Source organism: Urtica dioica, chromosome 9, assembly GCF_054948205.1.
Source record: "Urtica dioica subsp. dioica isolate 48M chromosome 9, U.dioica_male_clone48M_v1_H2, whole genome shotgun sequence".
NCBI classification, from domain to species: domain Eukaryota; kingdom Viridiplantae; phylum Streptophyta; class Magnoliopsida; order Rosales; family Urticaceae; genus Urtica; species Urtica dioica.
The window spans coordinates 24588780-24600885 of NC_142764.1; the positions used below are offsets into that span (position 1 = coordinate 24588780).

A 12106-nucleotide genomic window follows, 5' to 3' on the forward strand; every position below is an offset into this window, starting at 1 on the left:
AGGTTAAACTTTTAAACCAATGATATAGTGGAAAACAGTTCAAACACAAGTATGTTCATATGATTTTGGGACTGGTCCCAAAACGATTTGTTTTAGTTTCAAGTCTTCACTGTCAGAACCAAATCAGATGTCAAACGGCTGAATGATTCATTTTTCAGTAAGGAATAACTGAGAGTGATCGGACAAGACCAATTAAAAATGGTTAAAAGTGGTCTAGTTTTTTTTTTTTTTTTTCTTTTTATTTAGCTTAATTAAATCTGGACCAAAACTCTCCAAAGGATTTAAATCGATGAAATGGATTTGAGACAAAACTAATTAAGCTATCCATTCCCATCACAGTTGGGACGTTAACAGTGAGACTCAATTGGTCATGAGTCGTGACTCATTATTAGATGCGTTCTTAGTACGATATCTTAGATTTAGAAGTTTGGAAGGTAATAATCATGATACAATTATGGTCGTTGGATTTTGTGGGGTTGGAGGCCAATTAAAAGTTGTGAGATGTTATAATTTCATCGTGGTTTTCATTGGTTAGTAACATTAATTAGCATTGCGTTACAGATCGATGATATAGGCTTTACCATCACACACACACACAAATATATATATATATATATATATATATATATATATATATAATCATTAGCTCGAGGGTTTCTATTATAAAAAGGCTCTAGAGATTAAAAAAAATGTTTTACTTGTTTGCTTGGTTATTATTTATGTCATGCATACATCATCTGGGAGTAACCGAATATTTTAGCTAAGGTAATAAAAATGAGATTTGCCTCTTTTATGTAACTACATTGTTAGTTTAAATGAGAGAGGATAAATTATGTTAACCAACCAGATCTGATTGTATTAGGAGATATACCATTAGTTCTTCTAGGTGTTAAGATAAACGACAATGTCTTAGAAGATTGTCGTTTGGTATAAAACGACACATTGTCTCACATCAGCAATGTTGACGTTGCAAGATAAACATCACAAGGAATATGTTGAAATGATTGTTTACCGTTACAGCATCGAGAACATTTGACAGCATCACAAGGACAAGAGCCAACTATTTTACAATTCATTCTTTATACATTAATTGTTGTAATTTTCTGATTGGTTGTACAGAGACCCTAGACGTCTCATTAATTCCTTATTCTATAAAAGGAAATGAATAGAAAGCAATAAAATCAAGCCACATTTAATACTTCCCAAACTATTACCTTTTCTTTTCACTAGGAACTCTATGGTGACCGAAATTTAAGAAAATAATAAAACTGTAGCTCATATAATATCTAAAATTTGGAGCTTAAAAATGATGTGGTTTACCCTTCACATATTATTCTCTGTGTTTTGATTTTTTTTATACAGAAAAATAGATCAAAATATTTTTTCCCATAAGAAAATGATTATTTGAGTGGTAAATTTCCTACAGTAAGCATTCGATTGTTTGTCTTTATTTAATCATGATTTCTTTTTTATTTAATCTTTATTTTCCTGACTTTCAAGATATCTATAGGTTGGTCAAAAGATTGATATTATAAGATTTAAACAAACCATATTGAATGTCTCATCATACTGCTTTTTTTTTGGTATCAGATATACCATTGATAATATAGATTCACATTTGACAAATAGATAAGTTAGTTGATCCATAATTTATTAGTTATATAACCACGTGATGTCATATTCAATGTGAGCTAAGAATAATAACCACGTCACTCGTTTTATGTACATTGTTTCGTGTAATGTTGTTAAAATCAGAATGATCAGATCAGCTACGCATAACGCTATGATAAAATCTAAATTTTATACCAGAAATGCGTTCAGGAGAAAATAAATGTTAGGAATAACATCAATACTATTATACTTTTATAATATTATTGCACAGTGACTTTTACTACAGATAAATTTGAATATTGTATATTTATATTATATTAGAGGTCTAAATGATTCTTATTAGAAATAAATTATAGTGCAAGTTTTTTGGGAGTGTCGAACAAGAGGAAAAAAAGACTGCATAACCGAGATTGCCAGCTACTTTTGAAACATCTCAATCAAGATCTACAATGACCAGACATGCAAATCCTTTGAAACAAATCAAGTCTATTATCTTATTGTTAGAAGTTAGAGCAGCAAAATTATTGTACCACAAGTTCGATATTTTTTTTTTCATGAGAGCGACTTCAAATATTATTGGTAGACGATCACTTTATTTTAGTCTGTTATTTTTCAGAAGATTACATGTACATGATTTTTTTGGAAGCCGAACATTAAATTGATTAAAATGTGATGTATGATTAGGATTTGTAAGTAAGATGATGATATTTGTATAGCAAAATTCACATGCATAGATGAGCCCTCGTGATATGAGACTGTTAAGAAAGGTGATATACTTAAAAGAAAAGAAAAAAAAAAGGTGAAGTAATAGATCAATTGAATTTGGAACGAATTGTAGAATTGTACACATGAAATGAATAGCGAAAAAATAAATATAATAGTACTATTTAAGAAGATTTTATAAAATCGATGACATAGGTCAAGGTGTCAAGAGACACTTCAGCAAAAATGATATACCGTCAGTTAATATGGAATTAAACCAGTAAACTAAGCTCATTTCAATATGAAGACGTTGACCGATAAATAACTCGAAGGATAAGGCGTGAGGTTCCATTAATGAAAGCTTTTCAAGATAAATACATAAATGTAAGGCCGAATATGTCATCCGAAATTATATGCACTACTTCTTGTACTCGCAACTTCATTCTTTGTATTTCGATCTGAACGATAATTCGTACAATTATTCCATTGCACCTTTCTCTATTCTCTAGCCATTTAACTATCGATCCTTAATTCAATTTTAAAATCTATTTATTTTCATATTATATTTATATTAAATATAAAAGAAAATTGGACTTTTTAACAAGAATTTAAAACCATATTTCTATAAATTCAACTTGAATTTCATCGAGATTCGTGACTATTTGACGAGAGGATTCTAAAATTTTATCGTCAACAGTCATGTCACTTAAAATGAGTATTCATCACTTGTGAGATAAATTTAGTAATAACACAATTGAACATAAAATAAAATAAATTTACACTTTTCATCCGAATAAAACTCAATGGATTCTAATCACTTTGATAAATAACTTTAATATTTAAAGTATAAAAAGAAAGAATCATCTACCAACATAAAAATTATAACAATTATCTAACGAGAAACTTATATTGGTGTTAGTGTTTCTATATTAATACAGAGAGAAAAATGTAATGCGAGTACGAATCCTAACAAGTAAGTAGTGGTTAAGAGTAAACCACTACTACTTTTATGGGGCTCGGAATAGCATGTTTAACTAGAAGGAAGAATTCCTTTTAATGTTGACTGGAATTTCATTGGGTATAAAATAGAAATTTCGGGGCAGAAATTTCCACTTCTAACGTTTCAATTCAAACATTTATTTTGAGTTGTTGGATTTGCAACGGTCACCAATTCAACGACCCATTATTAAAATTAAAAATTAAAAAATAAACACTACTGCGTGTCAGGAGAATCAACAATTTTCTTCATTTCTGCTCACTTCCAATGCCTTCTGCTGAACCAATGAAAATTTTCCTTCCATTTCATCACAGCCACCGGAAGGAATCTTAACCTTCTCTTTAACTGGCCAGAAGGAAAATATTTGTGCCTCGGTTCTATTCCAAATGCCCAGGTTTAGTTTAGAGCGTTATGTTTTCCTTAATCATGTTAAATTGCTTAGTTGAGTGTTTTTTTTTCGTTTGTGAGTGTAGTTTGAAATTTTGTTTACACAAAAACACAATGTCACTTACCAATAATGGGACAATATGTGTGACAAGATGTACAAATACAATAGATAGCAATTAAACAAGAAAAATCTCACGGACTAATCCACTTGAAACGTTGGATTTGCAATCTACCAAACGTTTCAAACATATTTAAAATTTAGCCTTATTTAGTGATGTGACCTCATTAATCAGATAGTATTTTATATAATTGTTCATAACATTTTTATACGTTAATTTTGGTAAATGACTAACCTATAAAAATAAACAAAACGTTGATTAGTTCTTTAAAATCAAATTTGAAATTGGTTAGATAGCTACGGCGATCATTAAACAATGCATAAAATAAAGATATAGAAATTGTTCTTAATTCATGCAATGTCATTCGTGTTTGGAAGGCTGTTGCCAATATTAATTATATAACAATCACATATATAATATATTGGTAATGCAAAACTCATAGGAATTGGATCGAGGATCTAAGCATTGTACACACATGGGATTTCTAATATCTCTTCTTCAAAGCCAAGTTTTTATACATCTTGTAACGAACCGAGTGTATATCCCTTGTTGTCCACTCAAAGGCGTCACAATTGCTATCGATCGCTTTCGTGGCTTGGCATGCAAATATGTACCTAACACTCTCATGCCCATTAAAACAAAGCTTACATAGACTAAGGCAGTTAAAACCATAATATCTTGAGCTCCGTAGATGGCCCTATAAACTATATGTATATGTGTCCAAGTGTCCAACAATAAACAGAAACCTTTTTTTCAATCGGCTGAAGCCATAATTATCACCAATCATTAATTGTATGTCATAATTAAATATGTTGCCCAAACATGATGTTTCAGCTCTTTTAAAGTAAAGATGTTATAAACGTGTATTAAGGGGCGGATCTAGGTTATCCTCCTCAACTTTTTTTTTTTTTTGGGTATTTTAATTTAGTCCTTATGATTTGTTTATTTGTACATTTAATTTCCAATTACTCCCTTATAAGGTTATTATGTTTTTATTTTGATAGTCTTAATATTATAAATTTATTATAAAATTGGTAGTTGATGGCTCTTAAATTTCTCAACAATTATAAATTTTAATTGTTTAAAACCCTTCTAGAATGTTATTTTAGCCTCTCTTATAAATATTTATTTTTAATTTTTTACCTTTACAAATTGTATTATGATATTTAGCCCCCCTAAATCTAGTTTAGGGACTATGTGTATTAATTATACAAAAAATTAGGTAACTAACCAACTAAAATATTTGAGATTGCTATATAGTTCATAAATTTTAGGTAAATAGTCATAAAAAATAAAGATGACGTAGTATTTTTGATTTGCTATTTTATTGAAATAAAATGGTTTAGTATTTACGTCAATTTATCCGTATAAATATATGAACATGACTATTTATTTAAGATATACGAAATATTGATAATATAACAATGTGAAAATGTAAATTTAACTATATATCTAATAAACCCTTAATTATAATACTGCGAGTTCCGAAGAATTTATTGGAGGCCATGTGCGCATATAATTTACGTACTTTCTATACGTACGTGAAGAAATGAAAACCATAGGACATTAGGATTTAGGACATGATCTGTTATGCGAACGATTTTTATTTTTATTTTAGTTGAATTTATGGGATGTCGAGTCTTCAATCTTAGCTAGAGTGGCATATGAATAAGTGAACAAATTCACCGAATAAGACACAAAAAGAATTATCGCCTACTTTTTTTTAACTAGTGGAAACTGGAAAGAGTTTTTCAGCCAATAAAAACAATCTAACTTTGGGTCACTTTAAGCATAATTAAAGCCAAATGATCATCCTTAAACGGTTGGTGAAACTCCGCATATGCTCTCCAAACGTCAAAAAAAGGTTCAAAGAGAATTAATTAAGAGTCCGTGAGTGCCAGAATAATTGGCACTTAGTGTCCTCTAATTAGGCAGAGTGTATGACACGAAAAATAATTGGACATTTTTTTTTTTTTTTTTTTTTTAATAATATTCTCATTTGTCATTTTCTGGGGTATTAGCATGTGTAGTGTTTAATTTTGTTTTTAAATACACATGAAAACAAACTATTCACTCACGCATCTTATCTTCTATGATTTTAGTTTATATATCAAGGTAGGAATAGTGGGGGTCAATCTGTCGATAGCTTTTAATATTCCCATTTTAATTAAAATACATTGTCATCTTGACAAGAAAAAAGCTAGCTTTGGGGTTATATAATGTGTTGCCCTCACAAGATCTTCCAAAACACCTCAAAATAAAATGTAAATATATGCACATGGGAAGAATCGATTTATTTGGAATGAATGTATTATTTTAAACATATAAACAAGCGAACTAAAATATTTCCTCCGAATTTACTGGCCATCATATCATATTGAGTTCTCATAAAGGGTATGTATAAAAGGAAAAAAGAACACCTTTATTTTTCTAGCCTTTTTTTATCTTTGGACATATAGATATATATTCACCACTATTTCGTGTATGTAAAAGATAACTGCTGGCTCAAGGCATCTAATATATCAAGGCCTTCACATGGTTTGTTTGTGGGATCCATTTTATCTTCATGCTAAGAGCACCTAAAGCTACTCTTTTCTTAATCTTTCCCTCTTTATTTTATTTTTCATAAAATGCATTTGAGCTATAAATTATACTTGTTTTAACCTAAAGTCCTAAACAAAGTTTGAGTGGTGGTCCATAATGTGCTTATTTTTCTAGCTTATTGGGGTATGCTAATGTCAATGCTTTTGTATCCTATATTCAATTATTTGCTCCTTTTTTATTCTTCTCTTATTCGTCAATTTAATTTACATCTCTATCTAACCACTAATTGGAGAGGTAATTAATACGTTGATTGATCGTTTAAATTATAACTTCCCAAAAAGTTACGACTACATAAATTTAAGAGTTCATAAAGTTCTAAGATTGTCAATTTTATTCGCTACCAGCTCATTTCATTGTATATATACTGTTAACGACAAAAAATGTTATAGCAATTGACTCAGTGAAAACCCATCTCATGTATACCAACTATAACAAATTAAATACAACAAACGTTTAGACTAGATTTCTTATAAAGAGAGTATCCACGAATAATAAATAAGAAACAATAACGAAGGTGTCAATGCTTTTCACCTAAACAAAGTTTGAGTATGGTGGTCCAAAATGTGCTTAGTTTTCTAATTTATTGGGGTCTACTAATGTCAATAATTTTGTGTCCTATATTATATTATTTGCTCCTACTTAATTTTTCCTCTTATTGGTCATTTAGCATCCCTGCTTAACCACTACTTGGAGAGGTAATTAAGACCTCGATTGATTGCTCAAATTATTGCTTCCCAAAAAGTTACAATAACATAAATTTAAGAGTTCATATAAAGTTCTAAGATTGCCAACTTTATTTGCTGCTACTAGCTCGTTTCATCTTGTTGGGATGCAAACCAAAGTCCCATATCGGAAGTGAATGCAAAAAATACATTGGATATAAGAGACCCACGCCTAACTACACTAGTATGAGACCTTTTGGGAAGGAAACCCAAAAACAAATCCGTGCGGACTTGGGCCCAAAGCGGACAATATCATACTAAGGTGGGTGGCAACCCAGCACGGTGGAGGAACTCAGCCTTACACATCTGATATATGTTGTTAATGACAATAGTGTTACATCAATTCAGCAATTGTCTTGGTAAAAATGTAAGTATCCCAGCTACAACGGATTGAATACAACAAAGATTTAAGCCATATTGTTCTTATGTAACTAGATTGAATACAACGAATCTAGTTACACTAAGAATAACCGTTCGTTTTAGCTGAATTCGATGACTTTATATGAAGATGGGGTGTGTTTATGTGCGATGTGCGAGACAGATTCTCCTTCCCCTTCATCATGCATGAATTTGTAGATTGTGGATCGACCAGACCCACAATTTGACAATAATTTGGTGTTTAGTGTTGCATGTGTATTTGTGTAGAAGTTTATTTAACTGGAAACTTCTCTAATTATTTCGATTATGGTCGGTAGTTTTCGAATCTTGCCTTATGGCACTGATCGTTTATTTATTTGTATGCTCATGGAACCTCTTACTCGGACCTTTTTTGACAGGAAGGTACAAAATTATACTATTTTCAGTCATATTAGTTTTTTTCAAAACTTATTTTCTGAATTTAAAATTTTAGAATGTTATCATAATGATTCCATCAAACACTTAAATGAGTAAAAGTGACAATGAATTAGCTATATAGGCACAAAATGAATTATATATGTACGTGACAAGTAAAATGTGTATTTCTTCATCTCTCACTCTTTTAACCACGTTTTAGGAGAAAACATTCTGTCTATGTCATGTAATGTTATTGTATAGTATACACAACAACTTTCATTTAATGGTGTTGTTTCTTTCACCACTCGAGTTGAATGTGAGTGGGCCGTTCTTGTACATAATACATGTATAAATTATATATAGATCATACACTAAAATAGATGGAAATAAGAGAAACCATTCGACTATACATAATTAATGTGTTCCAAGTAGAAATGGGAACTATCGCTTTGACGAACTTACTTTTCTATATTTTGAGGAATACTTTTCATCTTTTAGTAGTTTGGATTCTAATCAAAAGCGGGTGATGAATATAAACAACCGGTAAGATGATTACTAAAAACTACAAACCCGGTAACTTTTTATTTATTTATTATCATTATAAAAAAAAATGTATATTGATTGAGGATTGGATAAATAATACAGTTTTCCATTACCAAAAGCAAAAATAATCCAAAATATTTAACATAAAATACTAAATCCTAAAACTCACTGTCATTTGTTTTCCGGCTGCTTTTCATAGGAATCTAGCACATTATAAAGAAAAAAAAAAGTAATAACAAATCAGCTTAAGAACTAAAACATAGTATATAAAATAGAATTTTTCTGGTAATGTAGTTTGACTTTGATCTTTGAAAAAGAAAAAAAAATCACGTTAAAACTAATTCTCACCAAATTAGAGTAATGTTTAACAGTTTTATGTATATCTAAAATATTTATATATAATATGTTTGAGGTTTTTTGTATCTAGATAAACTAATTTATTTATTAAAGTTCCACTCATTCATAGAATTGAATAAATAGTGAAATGCTAGATTCATTCACTATAAGAAATGAAGCTAGATTACAGTAAATTTGATTCTGTTTTCTCTCATGTTACTCAAATATAGTGTGGATCGAAATACTTGTTATACCTGTGCAATTGTCACATTAAAAGCCTCATTTGCGTTTACAATTGTCACATTTAAAGGAAATTTCTTCTAAGGCAGGAGTTTGGCTTCTGAGCATGATAAATGAGCAAACTAAAAAATAACTTCCACTTAAAAAGCTTCACTTAAATAATACGAATTAAATCTCATTTCGTCTTTTTCAATTTTTAGGACCACTTTTTTTTGTTTTCCTGTTTCCACTTTCCACCAAAATAATAAATTAACATATAAAAAGTTAAAAACTAAAACAAACAAACAAACGTAAAGTAAATGTTTATTAAATTTTCATTCACAGACAATGATAACCTTTCCTTCCCTTAAATACGTTTCCAACCTCCAACAGCACGAGACACGCTATATAACTATTTAGTTATTCTTTTTTCATTCCCTCGTGTAAGTGACGAAAATACCCCTCGTAAGAGACTGTTTTAACGTGCTGCGACTTGTGAGTCTGTGACTGACAGATTAAGGTCCGTCTCGTAAATGCACAGTAAAGTTACATTAAATAATCAAAAAATCCAATTCAGTGATACTCTCTCAGATGCAAAGCAGTAGAAAATAGAAAGAAGAAGAACCGAGGTTAGTATTAGTAAAGTACAAAAAGTCAGAGAAAAAGAAAATTTATTTCTCTTTGTTTGTTGTTGTTGTTGATAAGATTGTCACCACGAGATATCCTATTTCTCACTCTCTCTGTTCACGAAACGCCAATCGAGCCTCGCCGGAATCTTGGCCAGAGCGGAGGATGCTCGCTGTTCCGTGAGGAGCGAGGATGAGAAAAGAAGATGAGGAACAAGAAGAAGAGCGAACGGACTCAGATTCAAGCCTCCGAAAGACTGTGGAGTTCTTATCTTCCCTGATTTCCCTTTCTCATTCGACGAAGGTATTCGCGGCGAAGTGGCAATCGATTCGGGGGAGACTCGATGGATTGGCCTCAAGCCTGGCTTCGCTGGAGAGCTGCGACGGCGAATCCGCCGTGGCGGCGGTGGTGCTCTCTCTGATGGAGACGGTGGCGGAGTGCTACGATTTAGCCCGGCGATGCGTCGATCTTTCGTACAGCGGAAAGCTTCTGATGCAGAGCGATTTGGACGTGATCGCCGCCAGGTTCGACGACCACTCCAGAAAGCTCGCCGAGATCTTGGACGCCGGCGTTCTCACCCGCGGCACCGCGCTGGTGGTGTCGCGGCCGAGCTTCGGCGCGTGCAGGGACGACATGCGGTTCTACGTCAGAGATTTGGTGACGAGGATGAAGGTCGGCGATTCCGATATGAAGACTCAGGCCCTCGCCTCCCTCCACTCCGCCGTTGTGGACGACGAGAAGTACGTCGGAGTCGTCGCCGACCTCGGAGACATCGTCGCCGTCATCGTCAACTTCCTCGACTCTCCGGAGAGCGAAATCCGTGAAGGCTCGGCGAGGCTGGTGTCGAAGATCCTCTGCTTCGAGGCCTACAAGACTGTCCTCATCTCCGCCGGAGTCATAGCGCCGCTGGTCCGCCTCCTTGAGTCCGGGAGCGATTTCGCTCGGGAGATGTCCGCCAAGTGTTTGATAAAAGTCACGGAAAATTCGGACAACGCGTGGTCTGTCTCAGCACACGGAGGCGTTACGGTTCTGCTCAAGATCTGCTCGGACGAATCTTCCGGCGGCGGATTGATCGCCGCGGCGTGCGGAGTTCTCCGGAACCTCGCCGGAGTCGAGGAGATCCGACGGTTCATGGTTGAGGAGAATGCAGTCCCGTCCTTATCAAGACTAGCAAGCTCATCGGCGAAAGACGAAGCAGCTCAGGTGAACTCAATCGAGCTTCTCCGAATAATCGCCTCCGCGGACAGCTTTTCCCGCCAATCCGTCGTCCGAGACGGCGGAGCAAGATCTCTCCTCCGCGTGATCGAGCCTCGGTCGGACTCCACCGCCAAAGCTCGCTCAGTCGCTCTCCAAGCCATCGGCGATCTGTTCTTCTCCTCCGCCGGAGACGCCGCACAAACGACGCTCCTCCTGGAAAACGCCTTCCCGGAGCACCTGGTGTTCTTCCTCCGCAGCGCTGACGTGGCGGTTCAGGAGCTGGCGCTGAAGCTGGCGGCGAAGCTCTCGGCGGCGTCGGAGGAGGCAAAGCGCGCGCTCGGCGAGGCCGGGCTCATGACCGAGCTCGCGAGGCTTCTGGAATCTTCCAAGTCCTCCGAAGTCAGAGAGCTCGCCTGCGAGGCTCTGCTGGGAATGGTATCGGTGCCGAAGAATCGGAAGCGATTCGTTCAGGACGATCGCAACATCGCCGCCGTTCTACAGCAGCTGAGTCCGGACAAGGAAAGCTCCTCCGCCGGGAAAAAGCTCGTGCTCTCTCTCCTCATCTCTCTCACCGGAAGTAACAGCGGTCGGAGGAAGATCGCGGCCAACGGAAGCCTCGTCCGGAATGTCGAGAGGCTCGCCGAGGCTGAGGTCTCCGACGCCAAGAAGCTTGTCAGGAAGCTCTCCGCCGGAAGATTCCGAAGTCTGATCTCCGGGATCTTGTGGCATTGAATATTATATATTCCGGCGGTTCTTTCAATTAATTACTCTTTTTTTGTATACATTAATTAATTTTTGGTGACTGTATAATGTTCATATCTTGGTACTTCAACAACGATAGCGTTACGAAATCTTAGTCCGGTCCAGTCCAGCCCATTCCTCAAAAGTTTTTATTTTATTTTTTAAATCACTTTTTCTTAATTGTCATGTATACGTTTTTGTTTTTGGAGTGAGCTGGAGAAAGTAATAATCCACAGGTTTATTTCCGTAGTATTTGCGATAAGTCTGTGACCTTTGAGTGGAGAAGATTGGAAATCATATAAAATTAAATAAAATGATCATTTTTATTTTCTTTTCAGTAAGACGTCTGACCACCATACTTATAGTTATAGCACAATAATACAGTGGCAGAACAACATGCAATCATACACGCCCATTATAATGCGCAAAAAATGAATTTTCCTCATTTCGCACAGGCAAAAGAAAAGAAATTTAGAGGTATTTATAAAAAAAAAGGAACAATAAGGTGTATTAATTTGTTTTATTGA

At 34.6% G+C, this 12106-nt stretch overlaps 1 protein-coding gene across 1 annotated transcript; it reads left to right on the forward strand.

Annotated features, from left to right (window-relative positions):
- The first annotated feature begins 9422 nt into the window (after nucleotides 1-9422).
- LOC149386070 (ARM repeat superfamily protein) lies at nucleotides 9423-11831 on the forward strand. Its single transcript, XM_089626794.1, has 2 exons — nucleotides 9423-9643; nucleotides 9720-11831. Exon 2 carries the CDS (start codon nucleotides 9834-9836, stop codon nucleotides 11568-11570), a length of 1737 nt encoding a protein of 578 aa, XP_089482920.1. The 5' UTR covers nucleotides 9423-9643; nucleotides 9720-9833; the 3' UTR covers nucleotides 11571-11831.
- Nucleotides 11832-12106: the final 275 nt, after the last annotated feature.